The sequence below is a fragment of the Populus nigra genome, chromosome 11, assembly GCF_951802175.1.
Source record: "Populus nigra chromosome 11, ddPopNigr1.1, whole genome shotgun sequence".
NCBI classification, from domain to species: Eukaryota; Viridiplantae; Streptophyta; class Magnoliopsida; order Malpighiales; family Salicaceae; genus Populus; species Populus nigra.
Genome location: NC_084862.1, coordinates 3378209 through 3396872, shown reverse-complemented (window position 1 = coordinate 3396872; position 18664 = coordinate 3378209). Strand labels below are relative to the sequence as shown.

Sequence of the window (18664 nt, the reverse complement as noted above, 5' to 3'; positions counted from 1 at the left end):
TTTTTTCAATATGTAATTTTGGATGCTAGATGCTTAATCATGATGGTATCCGGGGATATTAAGTCATTAGATTTTGTGTATCTTTTTAAATGTAACCACCGGACACTAATTAGAGACCACAAATTAGATGTGCATGAAGCAAATTAATCAATTAAAAACCTCTTTGTGATATAATCTCCATTATAATTAGATTCCTGATCAAGATAATGATGTTTCTACTTGTGCCAAACCAATGAATTGGGTTTGGAGAATAATTTGGAGACCTAGCTGGGTGTTCAAACTTTTGACCCCCAAAGTGCTTCAAGCTAGGTAAAATGAGACAAATTTTAACTTTCTGCGGTTATAGTTAGCTCCTCATCAGTCCATATTTTAGTATTATACAACCACCAATAAATCCTATAAAAAATGAGTTGATATATATATATATATATATATATATATATATATATATATATATATATATATATATATATATATATATATATCCAGAGATCCAGAGACAGCCAATCCCAATTGAGGGTAGCTTAATTAATTAACAACCTCCAATTGGACCCATCGGATCCCAATACACACCATGATACCAATAATGTGTCAAAACTTGAAAATAATATATAGAAATTAATTACATTACACAAAGTCAAATTAATAAGCAAGTTGTCCCTCTTACGTGGTCTTTTGTTTTTTTTTTAATTAATGTTAGTGTTCGAACTAACTTGTATTTATCTTGACTAATCTCACATGCCCTAAAGTTAATAACAATATAAACCTCCAGTGAATTTAAGGTTTGTAAAACTTAAACTAGTAACTTTTAAAGAGCAAACTCAAGATTGAATTAGTTAAACTACACCCCTCAGAATTATATGTTCCTTTCTTTGCACTCATATGTTGTAATGTAAGCTTCACTCATGTTCTCTTAATATCACATGAAAGACAGCAAAGATGCTATGTGTAATACAAAATCTTGGTAAGATAACATACAGAACATAAGTTAAGACATTGCAATTCATTCATTAAACAAAGCAAGCTACTGGCCCCTTCATTCTTCGAGGTTATATTAACATATAATATAATAACTTTTGGTTTTTGGGACAATACTTGCCCTCACATGCATAGCCAAGAAAGCAAAACTAGACAAATATAAATTAAGTACTTGATTTTATGAGAACATGAACACAAATTCCAGGAGATGATGATCCTGCAAATTCAGCGAGAACGGCGACTGATTCGATCATATGATGTCCTGCTTGATCTTGGAAGATATACTATTGACTCAGAAACAGCACAAGTTTTTTTGCAAGAAGTGTAGAGATTTATAAAACCAAACCTGTCACTAGTGCGCCTTGATACCTTAGGACCACCCCAAAAGTTATTATTGGACAAGTCTTGCTCATCATCATCGTCATCCTTTGAGCATTGAACCAATGCAGCAAAAAATGGATCCCTTCGAAAACTATCATTGCTGTTTTTCTTTCGAATCCCAATCTCCCCGGAATTGAATCTTTTGGAGATTGATGTGGAAGCAGCAGGAGGAGGCAATGGGAGTTCCGTTAATGAAGAAGAGTCCTTTTTCTTGTAACTTTGTTTCTTAGGAATTCCAGGCAAACGTTCCCAAGAAAACGGAACACCGGAAAATCGAAGTGGGGTGGCCGTACTAAGGGGTGAATCATCAAGAATATACAAAGATGAGCACGATGAGAGTGACGAGGAGGAGAAGGAGGAGAAAGACGCGGTTCGGAGGGAAGAAGCAGTTTTTGTAGCCGGAAATGTGGTGTCCCATTCTTTTAGAACATTTTGGGCACGGTCGCTGAGAGTTGCTGAGGAACCCATAACTTTAGAGAGAGAGAGAGAGAGAGAGAGAAGAGACGCACCTTTTGTTGTCAGACTCTTCAACTCTATTTTTTCTTTCTTTCTCTTGAACTACTCTGCTACATGCATTTTATAAATCCAAAGAGAGGAGAAGTCTTGCAATTTGTTGTTTAATGCCACTATTTTTGGAACATAAAATTTTTGGAGAAAATATAAATGATAAACAAAAACGACCCGACGGCATTAATTGATGTCAAATAGCAGGGGAAAGAAAAGGAAAACGTAAAAAATGAAATCTAATGGTTTTTATTTTTTGAAAAAAATTATTTTTGATATTGATATATTAAAATATTTAAAAATATCAAAAACATATTAACTTTAAATAAAAAAATTAATTTTTTAAAAAATATTTTTTAACCACAGTACCAAACACTGACTAAATATGATGGTGATATCTCAATCATAATATTCAATGCAAGTTCCATTCTTTCCCTTTTATTTTATTTATTTATTTATTTTCTATATAAGAGTTTTTTTTTAATCAAAGTAAAAAGTAATTTGTGTTCGGGTGATGTTTTATCCCTTATGTTTAAGAGTTAATTTTATATTATGATTGTGATTATTTTTAAAATATTTTTTATTTTAAAATATATTAAAATAATATTTTTATTATATTTTTAAATTTTATTTTTAACATCAATCCATCAAAACAATAAAAAAAATAAAAACAAATTAATTTAAAATAAAAAAATAATTTTTAAAAAAAATATTTATACACGCAAAAACAAATATCAAGACTTTGAGTATGTAATTAAAAATACATGCCTGCGTGCATGATGATCAAAGAAATAACTTCAAATTTATGAGCAAGTTAATGCAGATCACTAGAATCTGTACATTTACCTCAAATGCTGTTGTCATCACCCCCACGACACCAAATTATTCATAGAAATATTCCTTTAACCGGTAAATATCGATACTTCATAAAGTTATATCATTTATATATTTGTAATAATTATAATTATTTTTGGAAAAACAACAGGATTAAGGAATTCGATATAAATTAAGTAAATATATTGTAAGAAATGGAATAAAAACGTCGCCATTAACTTTCCCAATAATTAGATCACATCAGTTACCACAGCCACTCCTTTACAAGCCTCTCTTCTTCTTCTTTTTGATGAACCAACAAGGCCCTTAGGTTCCACATTTTGTCCACAGTAATGAGAATGGCGTGAAAGGCACCCGTGATGGACGACGTTATATATCTAAGATTATTAATTAATAGATATTGTGGTCCAGAAAATACAGATATTGTAATTTAATTTTCTGTGTAATTATTTCTGTTAAAGAAGGTTCGTCGATTGAAAGTGATTATGAAGTCATAGAATAAAAGGCCATGTGATAGCAAAAGTGACACTATTGTTTTTTTTTTTTTTTTTGCATTGACTAAGATATAAATCGGTTTAACTTGTCAGGTTTTGAGTTTGTTCTTTAAAAATTACCAGTTTAAGTTTATAAACTTCAGAGCCGGTAAAGGGCTATATAATCGTTAATTTCAGGGCCTGTGGGATTAGTCGAGGTGTGCACAAGCTGGTCCGGACACCCATTAATTTTTTTTTAAAATCACACATTAAATCAAATATAAATTTAATAATGAATATCATGCATAAAAAGTTTTATGACAATTGATTTTGTCAAGGAAATGAAAAGTACATAAAATTAAAATGGCCATTGCATCAAAAACACATAATTAATTTAATTTCTCAATTCCTTAAAGAATGTTGGTGCTATCCATTAACATTATTTTGGATTCTGGAGGTTGCATATGTTGATTTTGGCTTGTAAATGTAGCACTAGCTAGAATGAAGACAACGAATAGGAAAGGGGTTGTGAAATTAAAGCGTGAGCCAAGCGATTTATTTCGCCGTATTTTGTGGATACCACTCTTGGAATATGTCAGCTTACTTTCTTATAGGCTGTTATCTCAAATATAGCTAACTCTATAAAGCATTTTACTAAGCACACTAATTCTCTATTCTGACTCGAACCCCGAACTTAAAAGTATTGTAGTAGGTGATGGGGTCAAGATAAAATTAGAACAACACCGGATCAGGAGAAGAAAAAAAGGAAAGGCCCAACCAAGCCCTTACCTTAGCCCAACTGGCCTTAAGGAGAAGTAAGTGAAAAGGAGAAGAGGAGGAGGAGAAAGAAGAAAAATAAAAGGGAAGAAATAAGGGCCCAATTAAGCCCAAATCCTTGACCCAATTGGGCTCAAGGAAAAAAAGGAGAGAGAAGGAGAGAGAGAAAAAAAGGCCTAACTAGGCCAACATACTCGATCTATCTAAGCTCGAGGGAAGAAAGGAAAGAAAAGGAGAGAGCGAGAAGAAAGAAGAAGAAGGAAGGCCAAACAGAGTTCGATGAAAGAAAGGAAATGAAATGAAATGAGAGAATGAGAGAAAAGAAAGAAGGATAAAGGGTCTAGCCACGCTCATAACCTTGACACAACCAAGCTTAAAAGGAAGGAAATGGGAGAAGGAAGGGCCCAACCGGGCACACACCATGGGCTCAATTGAGCCTAAGGGAAGAAAGGAAGAAATAAGAGGAGGAAAGTAATGAAAAAAAAAAGGAAGAAGGAAGGGTCCAACTAGTCTCATACCTTCAGTCCAATTAAGCTTGAAAGGAAGAAAAAGGCAAAAATGAACAGAAATAAGAGAAAGGGTAAAGAAGCCTAAATCCTAGGCCCAACCAAACTTGAGGAGAAAGAGTGTTGTAACCCAATTTTGGATCCACCAAGATTTTCTCGAATGTTATTTTATTTCTATTATTATTTATAAAAATCCAAAAAAATTAAGAAAAAAGTTTAAAAATTTAAAAATATACTTTTCTCAAGTCAACCGCATCTTTCCATCAAAACCGAGTCCACCGGGTCAATACGGGTCAAACCATGTCGACCAGGGTAAACAATGAGTTTCGGGCCGTTTCGGGTCAAAACCGTCATTTTGGGTCAAAACCGAGTCCACCGGGTCAATACGGGTCAAACCATGTCGACCGGGGTAAAAAATGAGTTTCGGGCCATTTCGGGTCAAAACCGTCATTTTTGACCAAAACCAAGTCCACCGGGTCAATACGGGTCAAACCATGTCGACCAGGGTAAAAACTGAGTTTCGGGCTGTTTCGGGTCAAAAACCATCATTTTCGACCAAAACCCGGTTCACGGGGTTGATACCCATCAGAAGTTTTTTTCTCAGTGTTTCAACATAATTTTCGGTAATTAAAATTGATTTTTAGCGGTTAAGTCGGGCTTTTTCTAATACTGATTTGAGTTTTAATTTTATCTATATAAATATTTATTATTATATATAATAAAACAAAAAATCAATAATTCAAAGTATTTTTTTTTTCAACGGAGTAGTTCAATTATGCATGTAGTAGTTATGTTGATATATTTTTTTATTTGGGGTAGATGAAAGGTGGATGTGATTTGTCCCCTACTCATTGGCTATAAATAGCCACGAGAGCGGGAAGAAGAAGGAGAGGAGGGAAAAAAAAAAAAGAACGAAAGAAAGAAGAAAGAATTGAAACTGCTGTATTTTTTTCTAGTTTTTCTTAACGAGAGTAGGATATTGTTTTTAAAAAAAAACAATTTGAAAAATACCAAATATATCCCGATATATCTCAGCCGTTGAAATATTCCAAGATTTGATCTCGTTGCGCCACGTCAGCCGGTGCACCGAGATTTCTGTGCACCGCCACACACCAGATCAACGCTCTGCTCATCCAGACCGTTCGTTCAATCTGCTAATCTAGCCAATCACAGCCATCCGATCATTCCATCCGAGATCCAACGGCGTACAGTGTTCCGTGGTACCGGTGTACCATACACGCGTTCACACTGTAACGTAATCTCGGAGCCTCTCTCTCCTCTCGCCGGCGACGTTCTCTCTCTCATCCGATCTCCACTTTCCGGCCACCTCTTGCCTCCGCACCACCACAGAAAGGTTTATCCCCTTCTGTAAAGAAAAACCCCGGTGGTTTTCAGCGTTTTATCCGCCTCATCTGGCCGGAAAAAGGCCGCGATTGTCGGCGGCCACCGAAGCTTCAAGTCGTCGATTCTCCTTCGTCAGCCATCAACGACCGACGATACCACCGCCATCAGAATCCTCGTCCTCAGATCTACCAGGATCGACCGTCGTTTGGACAGAAATCTCGCCGGGAAATTTCGCCGCCGCCAACAGTAGCCGCGCGTGAGTCACACGCGCCGCCAGTGGCATTTCCGTAATTTTCGGAGAATTTCGAGGGTATTTCAGTCTTTTACCTATACAGTGATACTCAGGTAAATTTTTTGAGATTTCTAACATTTTTTATTTTGTATATAAATTTTCTTGCATGTAAAAAAACAATAAAACAAAAAAATATAAAAAACAACGTGGTTCCCGCACCCATTCTATCATATTATTGTTCGTGGATCCAAAGCCCAATTCTCGAATATGGTTATATCCATTTCTCAATAATATCAAAATAAAATTTATTTTTATAAACAAATATTATTTTTCGACACGTCTCTTTTTTAAAAGGACCGATGTCAAAAATGTAAATATCACAAATATGGATTATTTCATTTTTTTTTCTTTTGGTAATTCAGACGTAATTCTCCTTTTTAGGGTTAAAACGTCATATTTTAGACAAGTTTCCTAATTTTTAGGGACTGATGTCATTTTTAACGCGTCTCCTATTTTTAGGGACCGACGTTAATCATTTTAAAAAAGGTAAATTGCCAATATCTATTATTTCTTTTGGTAACCCAGACGTAACTCTCCTTTTTAGGGATAAACGTCAGTATTTTAGACAAGTCTCCTAATTTTTAGGGACTGATGTCATTTTAACGTGTCTCCTATTTTTAGGGACCGACGTTAATCATTTTAAAATAATTACCAATAAGCCCAAAATATAATAGCATTTGAATCAAATAAAAAACACACAAGTAAGGGTAACCTTTCTTTTGAAAGGATGTTTTAAGGGTGGTGTCTACCTTCCCTTAATCATAACTAACCCCGTACCCGACTCTCTGGAACCAGTGTCTAATTTGGGATTTCTAGTTCCCTCAAATTACTAGATGGCGACTCCAATAAAATCTTTGTTTCCCCCAATCGAGAAAAAAACCCTTTTTGTTAAATAAAACAAAAAAGCGGGAGCCGTCGCCCGACGTCGTGTATCGACAGAATGGCGACTCCACTGGGGACTTAGGGTTGAGCCAACTGCTTGTGTTTGCTTTTCATTTATTTTTTTTCTTATTGCTATTTATTTTTGGGTATTTATTTTATTTGCAGTATTTATTTTATGCAATATCTACTGTGATTCTTTTTAATTTTTCATATTGCCACATGCATGCATGTTTATTTATTTATGTCTTCACACACTTGACGGTGAACAAAAAAAGCTCTGGACCCGAGCTTGTCCTTTTTAAGATTAGAAAAGAAAGATTCAGGTGGCAAGTGTGACTTATGTCCACTGATGCTCATTTGGACTTTCGCTTGGATTGTAACTCACCCTATGCAACGGGTATTGTGGAAATTTTTTCCCATACTCATGTTGTATAAGGTTAAGAGGCCGATTACTCCATGGGTAATTCGGGCAATCTAAGAACCAAAGAATATCTTTAAGGATAGATTAAACCGAACCAAATCTTATAAGCTAGATCCTATCAATTAGGATATACCCTTTAAGACACAAACAAATGTCAATGCATTCACATACATGTTCATATACATTTCATATTCTCATTAAATCTCCACCGATCCTTATAGGAAGTGTGAGATGGAAAAAGGCAATACTATTGAGGAATTTTTGACCAGATCAGAATTGAGCCAACATGATGAAGGGGATTGTTTGCCATCAGAATTTGAGTCTCAGTTGCCAGAGCATGTTAAATTAGATGACAGACCACTTGGTACAGGACAACTGCTAGATTGCTGGGAAAAGTTATCCTCTCATGATCAAATCACTTTTCAGAAACAATATGGGGATCTATCATATTTACTGAAGATTAGGGTCCAACATGCTTGTTTTCAGGCCATGATAGGGTTTTGGGATCCAGAATATCGGTGCTTCACATTTGATACTGTGGATATGACTCCTACTATCGAGGAGTATGAATCCCTGCTAAATTGTCCCAAGTCAGAAAAGGTGTACTTTTACACACCTATAGAGCATGCACTTTCTAACTTTGCTTGGATTACCCAGACAGACTGTCAACTAGCAAAATCACATGCAACTAAACGAGGAAATAGCCAAGGTTGGTTTTGGAATGAACTAGAAGCCATATTCAAGAGGAGATTACATGATGAAAGCAATGAAATTCGATTGAGAATTTTGGCCTTAGGCATATATGGTTTGGTTCTTTTCCCATCTGCCGAGGGGATGATCGATTTTGAGGCTGTTAATGTATTCAAAAATGTGGCGGCCCTTAAAATTAACCCTGCTACAGCAATATTGGCAGAAACTTTCTCATCCTTGAATTATTGTAGAAAAGCCGGAAGGGGTCGTTTAAGATGTTGTTTGCAGTTGTTATTTGTCTGGACTGTGAGTCATATGATCGAGGGGAAGATTTCAGGTTTGGTTGGTACCCCATGGCATCTTTATTCTCAGCTGGAGAATTTTGCTGAAAAACACTTGCATGAAGTAGGAAGAACCACATGGGAATCAATGTTCTTGAGTCTAAGTAAATCTCCATTTCATTGGAGAAGTCGATATTCTTATTTCAAATCTTATCTGGCATACTGTGGTGAGTACCCATGGGTCCCGTTGATAGGAGCCCGCTGCTGTATTAGTTACTGTCCCAACATGGTCTTACGACAGTTTGGATTTGAGCAGTTTATTCCAAGGACTACCAAACTGGGAACATTTTATGAAGATTTCAAGACCTCAAAGAAATTATTGGGGTCAGTGAAGAAGGCATGGAAACATCCTGGTAGGGTTACTTCTGCCAAGAGAGTAGAAGGAAAAACAACTGAAGGATATCCAATATGGCAAAAGAAGAGAGGGAAAGGGTACAAAGTTCCTCCTTTTGAAGGGCCACCCAGGTCTTTGATTCAGTCTGCTGAGGACATACACGAAGAAGTCCGTGCCCAACAAGAATCTTATAACCTAAATTTGAATGCTGAAGTAGAAGAGTTATGGGCTAAAAAAAGAAAGTTAGAATCTAATCTAGCCACTCGAGAGACAACTTTGGCTATCATAAAACAAGAAAAGGATGACTTGTCAGCTCAGCTACAACATCAACAACTTCAGTTCCAGCAATTACAAGAAAAATATGTACTTTTGTCAGAAGATAAGAGAAAGCAAGATGTCAACATGAAGAGATGGGTTAAAAGAGCATCAAAAGCCGAGGAAATGGTATTAAAATTGGAAGAGAAAAATGAATCACTTCAAGAGCAACATCAAAATCAAGATTTAGTCATTGCCAATTTGGATAAGCATGTCGACCATTTGCTTTCTGTTGAGCAAACCTTATCATCGGAAAAAGAAAATGCAGAAAGAGAAGCAGAACGTTGGGCTTCTGAAGCTATGCGCTATCATGTACAAGCAGATGATGCCAAGAATTATGCTTTAGGGTTACGAGGCCTAGCCCAACAAGTAGCAGATGGTGAGCCAATGACCAGAAATGAATTCCATCAGTTTTTTGGGTTAATCAGAGATGGAATTAATGAGATCTCAGCATATGACGGTCCAAGGCTTTGGAAAGATTGACTTATTGTACTTTTAATATTATCAATTAATAAAAGGCAATTTCATCATCTTTTTGTTATGAGAAATGTTTATTTTGATTCTGATTTATGGCATCAAATTTCTCCCCTAAATCGGTTCAAGTCCCTGTAGGTTTGGAGTCCTCAGTGAGAACTTTCTGAAGAGAATCTGATCTGGTCTATTCCTCGTCATAAGGAAACCTTGAAACAAATAACAAGCATGCATAAGTCATATGGCATTTTGCATTCCATTTGTGCATTTCATTTATTTTTCTCGCATTCACTCAGGTTGAAATATAGGTCCCCCAAAAGACCATAAAATTCATTACACTCGACTACGAAGGAAAATAATGGAGAACGAAGAAAGAGCACATCTAGAGGCTCATTACCAAAGGGAGTTGGAGAGCATGAAAAATGATATTACACGACTTACAAGTCTACTCGAGCAGGCCCTAGCATCCAAGTCCATAGAAAATACCTCTACTCAGCCAGCAGTCGCAACTCCATCTGGATCTATGCCAGCAGCTCCTTTTGTATTCACGTCTCAAAATTTAGGGGCAAATCCCTCTTTATTTGAACAACAGTCCACTACCAATGTTCCACCAGCACAAGTGCCGGTTACTGTAAACTTGACAGCTGATGACCCACGTATGATGAAATTCTCTAAACATGTTGATTATGAGAAGTTGACCGCTCTAGAAGACAGATTGAGGGCAGTCGAAGGGGCAGACTTATATGATCCTGTTCATGCGGCAGAGATGTGTTTAGTTCCAAATGTAGTTGTACCTAAAGAATTTAGGGTACCAGAATTCATCAAGTATACTGGAACTGAATGCCCAGTCACACATCTTAAATCTTATTGCAATAAGATGGCAGAAGTAGTGAATGATGAGAAACTTCTCATCCATTTCTTTCAAGACAGTCTTTCTGGATCGGCACTAAGTTGGTATACAAGGCTGGATAATACCAAGATCAAAAAGTGGAAAGATTTGGTAAAAGCTTTTGTGGAGCAGTATAAATTCAACATGGAGGTAGCCCCGGACAGGTCAAGCTTGTTAGTCATGGAGAAGGGCAACAAAGAGACTGTAAGAGAATATGCTTTGAGATGGCGTGAAAAAGCATCTCATGTGCAACCCTCTTTGTTAGAAAAAGAAATGGTCACTTTGTTTTCCAACACTTTTAAATCTCCTTACTTTGAACACCTAGTGGGTAGTTCAGCTCAACATTTCTATGATGCCGTAACTATCGCTGAGAGGATAGAACAAGCAATAAGAATAGGGAGAATGGTAGAGCCTACTGAGAAGAAAGGCTTTATTGGGAAAAAGAAGGATTCTGAGGTAAACAACGTGGAAGGAGTGTATAAGGGTAAGAAGAAAAATTACCATCATTATAACTTCCAAATACCTACCCAACAAGTTGCAAGTGTAAACTTCACTAAGCCTTTCCCTACCAACCAACAAAACCCACCAAATGACCAACAAAGTAACCAAATTGTTAATCCTCCAAGAAGGAACTTTCAAAGAACCCAAGAACGATTGCCACCATTACCACTTCCCTTGGGAGAAATGTATTCAAAGTTGTTGAGTATTGGGCAAGTGGCTCCTGTTCCCTTAACCCCACTGCAACCTCCATACCCAAATTGGTATAAGCCGGATCTGACATGTGAGTATCATGCTGGCATTGCTGGGCATAACATTGAAAGCTGTAATGCATTTAAAAACAAGCTTCTGCAATTGATAAAAGCTGGATGGATAACTTTTGATGATGCACCGAATGTGAATTCTAACCCTTTACCCAATCATGCTGCAAGTAGTGGAGGGGTAAATGCTGTAGCAGTAGAGGGTAAGAAGGAAAGAGTTTTGAAGGTTTCCATGGAAAGACTGTATGATATGATGGTACAGTCTGGATATTTACCTGAGGTTGAACCAGTGATGAATGGAAATAATTACTGTAAGTTTCATGGCGAGGTGGGACATCACATTGATGATTGTCAAGAATTTCACCAGGAAGTGAAAAGGATGCTGACTTTCGGCATGATAAGGATAGAGAGTGAAGAAGAAAGCAGTGAAATTGGGATGATAGGCCGTCAGGAGAAAAAAGTGGAGGTTTGTAGACTCCAACCAACTGTGGGTGGTCCACCAAAACTAATCCTGACCAAACCTGTGTGCATAAATAGTGGAAGTTATAACACAATGCCTTACAATTATGGATATTCTTTCAACATTAAGGATCCTACTCCTATCTTCCATACTGAAATCGGTGGTTTAACTCGAAGTGGTCGGTGTTTTACACCAGAAGAATTGGAGAGGCAGAGGAAAGCTAAAGGAAAAGAAATAGTTGATGCTTTTAAAGGTATGGAAGTGAACAAACCTATAAGTGAAGATGAGTCTAATGAATTTCTGAAGTTGATGAAGCATAGTGAGTATAGTGTGGTAGATCAGTTGAAGAAAACTCCTGCTAGAATCTCTTTAATGTCACTTATCTTGAGTTCTGAATTACACCGTAAAGAATTGCAAAAGGTGTTGAATGAAGCATATGTGCCCCAAGATATTACTCAGGATACAATGGAACATTTGGTGGGAAGAATTCAAGCCTCTAATTACTTATACTTCACTGAAGATGAGCTAGACCCGGAAGGGACTGGGCATAACAAGCCTTTGTACATCACCGTGAAATGTAAGGACTGTCTGATTGGCAAAGTGCTTGTGGATAATGGTTCAGCTCTGAATGTGCTACCAAGGCATATGCTAGATGAGATGCCAATTGATGCTACTTATATGAGGCCAAGCACTATGACAGCTAGAGCATATGATGGTTCCCCTAGACAGGTAATAGGGACCATTGACATTGAATTGTTTGTAGGGCCTCAGATGTTTTTGGTAACCCTACAAGTAATGGATATACATCCTTCATATAGCATGTTATTGGGAAGACCATGGATACACGCCTCTGGGGCTGTGACATCATCTCTACACCAATGTCTTAAGTACATTATCAATGGTACTTTAGTGAAAGTTAAGGCAGAAGAAACCTTGTCCATGATAAGGAATGTGTCAGTCCCCTATATTGAAGCAGAAGATTGTAAAGATGGAAATCTCCATGCCTTCGAGATTGTGAACACTGAATGGGTACCAGAGAATACGGTGCTGAGAAGACCAATTATTTCTAATACTTCCAGAATGATAGCTAAGTGCTTTTTGAAACATGGGCTACCATTCCAGAATGCTTCACTTACTGGAAGTTTTAAGGGAGTCAACATGATGAAAGTTAAGGCTGCTGATCAGAGGTTTGGGCTTGGCTTTAAGCCTAAGAAAGATGATTACAAGAGAGCTGCTAGGATTAAGCGAGAAAGAAGGTTGGCCAGAATGGAAGGAAGAAAGCCAGAAGAAGAAGACATTGTAATCCCACCCATCCATGTTTCTTTCCCAAAGTCAGCATATGTAATGAAACCTGAAAACATGATAGAAGTCTTGGGACAGAAACTTGTCGTCATGGATATCAACAATGTAGAGGAAGGTGAAGGAAAAGGCTGGAATTATAATGATGAGCCGAAAACAACAGAAGAAGATGAACTGTTACCTCAGTTAACTGTCCACTCTCTAGAAGAGGCTCCAACCAATATCTTTGTGCGAAAGCTTTCAGTTGAGGAAGTATTCCAGAATTGGGAGATTGAAGAAGCCCCAGTTGTTTTCAAGAAGTAATGATTAAGCGTCTACTTATATTCGCTTTTATGTGCTTTGTGTGCTTTCCTTTGAAGTTTCCTTTGTGTTTTTGTACCTTGTTGGAAATCTTGGCTCAAGATGTCAACATAAGGTCTTTTTATAATTATTGAGCCAACTTCTAAATATTATTGAGATCGTGCATTTTCCTCAACATTTGTTACCTTATTTTGCTTTGTTTGACTACAAGATATGCATTTACACTATAAACACCTTCCGCTTTCAGGAATTCTAAAAGTGAATCCTCCATAAATCCACAAACATATTGCATTGAAAATGAATGGCCAAACTTTGATAAGGATGTGATTGCAATGGATGAAGAGGAATGGAATGAAGATGATATGAAGGAGTTTACTAGACGGGCAGAACAGTCTGACCATGCTTGGAAACCTGCAAAAGAAGAATTAGAGGTGATAAATGTAGGCACAGAGCAAGATAAAAGAGAGCTAAAGATTGGAACTCTGATTACCACAGAAGAAAGATGTAGTTTAACAGCACTACTACAAGAGTATACGGATGTGTTTGCCTGGTCTTATGCAGATATGCCTGGTCTAGACATTGATATTGTAGTACACAGAGTGCCTCTGATAGAAGGATGTAAACCTGTTAAGCAGAAATTGAGAAGAACTCGCCCGGATATTCTACTCAAGGTCAAAGCAGAGATAGAGAAGCAGTGGGATGCCGGTTTTCTAGAAGTTATTAAATACCCTCAATGGGTATCTAACATAGTGGTAGTCCCAAAAAAGGATGACAAAATCAGAGTATGTGTAGACTTCAGGGATCTAAACAAAGCTAGTCCCAAGGATGATTTTCCTTTGCCTCACATAGATGTTCTGGTGGACAATGCTGCTAAGAGTTCAACTTATTCCTTCATGGACGGATTCTCCGGGTATAACCAGATTAAAATGGCTGAAGAAGATAAAGAAAAGACCACTTTTGTCACACCATGGGGAACATTTTGTTACAAAGTGATGCCATTCGGGTTAAAGAATGCTGGAGCCACATATCAAAGGGCAATGGTGACACTTTTCCATGATATGATGCATAAAGAGATTGAAGTGTATGTGGATGATATGATTGCCAAGTCTAAGAATGGAGAAGATCATGTTCAGGTTCTAAGAAAATTATTTGATAGACTAAGGAAGTATCAGTTGAAGCTGAATCCTGCAAAATGCTCATTTGGGGTAAAGTCTGGAAAGTTGCTGGGATTTGTGATAAGCAATAAAGGAATAGAGGTCGATCCTGATAAAGTGAAAGCAATTCAGGCTATGACAATTCCTAAAACTGAGAAAGAAGTAAGAGGCTTCTTAGGACGTTTAAACTACATCGCCCGATTCATATCTCAGTTAACAACAACATGTGAGCCAATCTTTCGGTTGCTTCGAAAAAAGAATCCTGGTACATGGGATAAAGACTGTCAAGAGGCTTTTGACAAAATAAAGCAATACTTACAGAATCCACCTTTGTTAGTGCCACCTGTGCCTGGAAGACCTTTGATCTTGTATTTGACAGTAACCGAGGTAGCAATGGGCTGTGTGTTAGGACAACATGATGAGTCTGGAAGAAAGGAGCAAGCTATCTATTATCTGAGTAAGAAGTTTACCGATTGTGAATCCAGATATACTATGACTGAGAAGCTATGTTGTGCCCTTGTGTGGAGTACGAAGCGTCTTCGACAATATATGTTGTATTATACCACCTGGTTGATCTCAAAAATGGATCCACTTAAGTACATCTTTGAGAAACCTTACTTGTCAAGCCGAATAGCAAGGTGGCAAGTAATGTTGGCAGAGTATGACATTGTATACAAGACAAGAACATCTGTAAAGGGAAGTGTAATTGCTGATCATTTAGCAGATAATGCTATCAAAGATTATGAGCCTTTGAAATTTGACTTTCCGGATGAGGATGTGTTAATAGTCGAAGAAGACAAAGAGAAGAATGATTGGTGGATCATGTATTTTGATGGGGCAGTGAATGTATCTGGCAATGGAGCAGGGGCTGTGATAATCTCACCTGATAAGAAGCAATATCCCATCTCAATCAAGCTACAATTTGAATGCACTAACAATACTGCTGAATATGAGGCTTGTATCCTTGGCTTAGAAGCTGCTTTAGAGATGAAGGTAAAGAAGCTTGATGTCTATGGGGATTCAATGTTAATAATCTGTCAAGTGAAAGGCGAATGGCAGACCAAAGAAGAAAAATTGATACCTTATCAACAATATCTCTCAAAACTGACCGAGGGCTTTGATGAGATAGATTTTACCCATATGGGAAGAGACAAAAACCAGTTTGCTGATGCTTTGGCAACCTTAGCCTCTATGGCCAAAACTGATTACGGCATCAGGGTACAACCAATCTGCATTGAGATTAGAGATTTTCCAGCTCATTGTTGTGCAATTGAAGGAGAAGTAGATGGGAACCCATGGTTTTATGACATCAAGCGGTTTATCCAATATCAAGAGTATCCCTTGGGGGCATCTAAAGCAGATATGAAGACCTTGAGACGTTTAGCCATGGAATTTTACCTGGATGGAGAAATTCTATATAAAAGATCATTCAATGGGACTTTACTAAGATGTCTAGATGAAATCGAAGCTAAGGTAGCATTGCAAGAAATTCATGAAGGAATTTGTGCAACTCATGCAAGTGGGCATATGATGGCCAGACAACTGCAACGATCTGGATACTTCTGGATGACCATGGAGAAAGATTGCATTGATTATGTCAGAAAATGCCATAAATGTCAGGTGTATAGTGATAAGATAAATGCACCTCCAGCTCATCTGTTCAATATGACATCACCATGGCCATTTGCAATGTGGGGAATAGATGTGATTGGCCCAATCAACCCAAAGGCCAGCAATAGGCATCAATTTATCTTAGTAGCCATTGATTATTTCACAAAGTGGGTGGAGGCCAGCTCTTATGCTCATGTAACTCAAAAGGTGGTCAAGTGTTTCATTGAGAAAGATTTGATTTGTCGGTACGGTTCACCTGAGAAGATAGTGACCGACAACGCCCAAAATTTTAATGGGAAAATAATCACAGAATTGTGTGTGAAGTGGAAAATTAAACACTCAAACTCATCTCCTTACAGACCGAAGATGAATGGTGCTGTCGAAGCTGCAAACAAGAATATCAAGAAGATTATCCAGAAGATGGTAGTCACTTATAAGGATTGGCATGAGATGCTTCCCTTTGCTCTACATGCGTATCGCACAGCAGTAAGGACATCTACTGGAGCTACACCTTACTCATTAGTATTTGGGATGGAGGCGGTGATGCCTTTGGAAGTAGAAATTCCATCTTTGAGAGTACTAATGGAATCTGAACTAGAAGAAGCTGAATGGGCTAAAGTGAGATATGAGCAGCTAAACATGATAAGTGAGAAGAGGTTGGCTGCAATTTGTCATCACCAGTTATACCAAAGAAGGATGGCCAAAGCATATGACCGGAAAGTCCGACCAAGGGAATTCAAAGAAGGGGATCTTGTACTAAGAAAAATCTTACCATTACCAAGTGAGGATAGAAGCAAGTGGGCACCAAACTATGAAGGCCCGTATGTAGTGAAGAAAGCATTCTCTGGAGGGGCTTTGTTGTTAACTAGAATGGATGGAGATGATGTATCTAGGCCTGTGAACTCTGATTCTGTGAAAAAGTATTATGTATGATGTGTTTCATCCAATCATAATCAATTAAATAAAGTTTGGCCAGGAAATTCTCTTTGCATATACCTCACCAAAAACCCATGCATGATCTCAATGGCTCAACAATTTGATCCTTCAAACTTTTTTTACAGGAGAACCCATTCTTCTTAAATGAGATTTTAAAAGAACTGATTTTGTTTGTGATTTCCATGAAATAAATCAATCATTTGTTCATGATGATGTTCAGAGCAATTCCCTTTAAAGAGATGACCAAACAAGTCCCAAACATACAATTGGAACAACTATCATTCAAATGATGTCTTGGATTTACATTTTAACAGCATGAATAATGATTGGTAATATATTAGTTGTCATGGACTCGCAACACATGGTATCTTATAAATCCAAAGCATTACACTGGATGTGGACAACGTTTATTGGTTTTAACTGATCTTACTTGAAATGAGGAAAGGCCATCTTTGATATTCCTTTCACTTTCTTTAAAATTATCCTTTGGAGTCCCAATTTGAGCTGACTCTATTTAAAACTTTTTCTTTCATAAGAACCTGAATTGAGATCACACCCTACACTAGGGGGCAAAAAGAGAGAAATGATCATGGAAATCGTCTTGAAAGCATGTGAGCTTATAAAGTCTGACAACAAAGACTTCAATAAAATTCACAACAATTGAGAGAATTCCCAACAAATATGGGAATAACAAAAAAAAAACAAAAGTTCTTAAGTTGGAATATTTAGTATCATTTTTGTTGTCAAGATAGCAAAAGAAAAGGCTAAGATAAGATAATAGTGATCTATAGTTTTTTTTAAGCCCTTAAACACTCTTTTGAGCTTATAAAATACTCTTTCTTTTATTGCCTTGAGCCATAAAATACATTACGTGTCTTGAAAGTCCTTTCTAATCGAGTAAGCAACCTGGATCAATAAACTGTGTTCTCAAAATATAAGAGACTTTTCCATAAAGAGTTATGGCGTAGCAAATAATTACTCGTTATTATTCATGCTGTCAAAATAAAAGGCAAATTGTTCCTTTTCTCTCAAAATGCATTCAAGCAATCGCTTGAACACCTTGAAAACCCAAGCAGAAGGTCATCTCATCACTTACCTTCATCTGAGATTACTTTTACTAAGACCTTTACTAAGAGATTTGACATAAAGCCCCAAAATTGCCTGAACATTGTTATAAACAGACATTGGAGGTTTCAGTTTTCAAGAACAAAATAGATCTTTTGAAGAATCATTTTTGCAAAAGGTTTCCTTTGTAAGAAAAATGAACATGTGACACACTACAAGACACTGTTGAGAAATCAGAGATTTTAATGACAACAAGAGCAAAGGAGGAAATGAAATAAGGCAGTTAATTCTCCCAGAGGGGCAGAGAAGCAGCTACCAGATCCCTAATGGCACACAGAGATTTGCTTCCCTAGTGGAAAATACACATGATAAATCTGTAGATCTTGCCGAACATGGGGACTGAAACAGTATGATTTGCAGTATCTATGAAAGGAGATTGTTGACTCTCACAATATGATCAGTTAGACAACAAGATGACTTCTACATCTTCAGTAAGAGGAATGTATGAATATCCCAGGTGAAGCGGAATAATCCTCATATTGTGATCATATGAATTGGTTACAGAATCCTCAATAATGGGAATATTGCCAATAGAACAATGTTGGGTCAAGGAGAAGTTAATGCTCTCAGTAAAGTAACCAATAGAGAA

The 18664-nt window shown here is 37.2% G+C and overlaps 2 protein-coding genes across 2 annotated transcripts; one reads left to right on the top strand and one right to left on the bottom strand.

Annotated features, from left to right (window-relative positions):
- Positions 1–1010: 1010 nt before the first annotated feature.
- Positions 1011–1970, bottom strand: LOC133668167 (uncharacterized). The gene has a single exon (XM_062087906.1). It carries the CDS (start codon positions 1825–1827, stop codon positions 1204–1206), a length of 624 nt encoding a protein of 207 aa, XP_061943890.1. The 5' UTR covers positions 1828–1970; the 3' UTR covers positions 1011–1203.
- A 2766-nt stretch (positions 1971–4736) lies between these two features.
- LOC133668660 (uncharacterized) lies at positions 4737–17061 on the top strand. The gene is made up of 3 exons (XM_062088612.1): positions 4737–6142; positions 9840–13248; positions 13485–17061. The coding sequence occupies exons 2-3, from the start codon at positions 9902–9904 to the stop codon at positions 16945–16947; spliced, it is 6810 nt and encodes a 2269-aa protein (XP_061944596.1). The 5' UTR covers positions 4737–6142; positions 9840–9901; the 3' UTR covers positions 16948–17061.
- Positions 17062–18664: the final 1603 nt, after the last annotated feature.

Excerpts from the sequence above, each read along its gene's own strand:
- LOC133668660 (XM_062088612.1), top strand. The coding sequence starts at position 9,902 with ATGGAGAACGAAGAAAGAGCACATCTAGAGGCTCATTACCAAAGGGAG. Across the intron at positions 13,249-13,484 it reads GCCCCAGTTGTTTTCAAGAA|TTCCGCTTTCAGGAATTCTA; the intron begins GTAATGATTAAG and ends ACTATAAACACC.
- LOC133668167 (XM_062087906.1), bottom strand. The coding sequence starts at position 1,827 with ATGGGTTCCTCAGCAACTCTCAGCGACCGTGCCCAAAATGTTCTAAAA.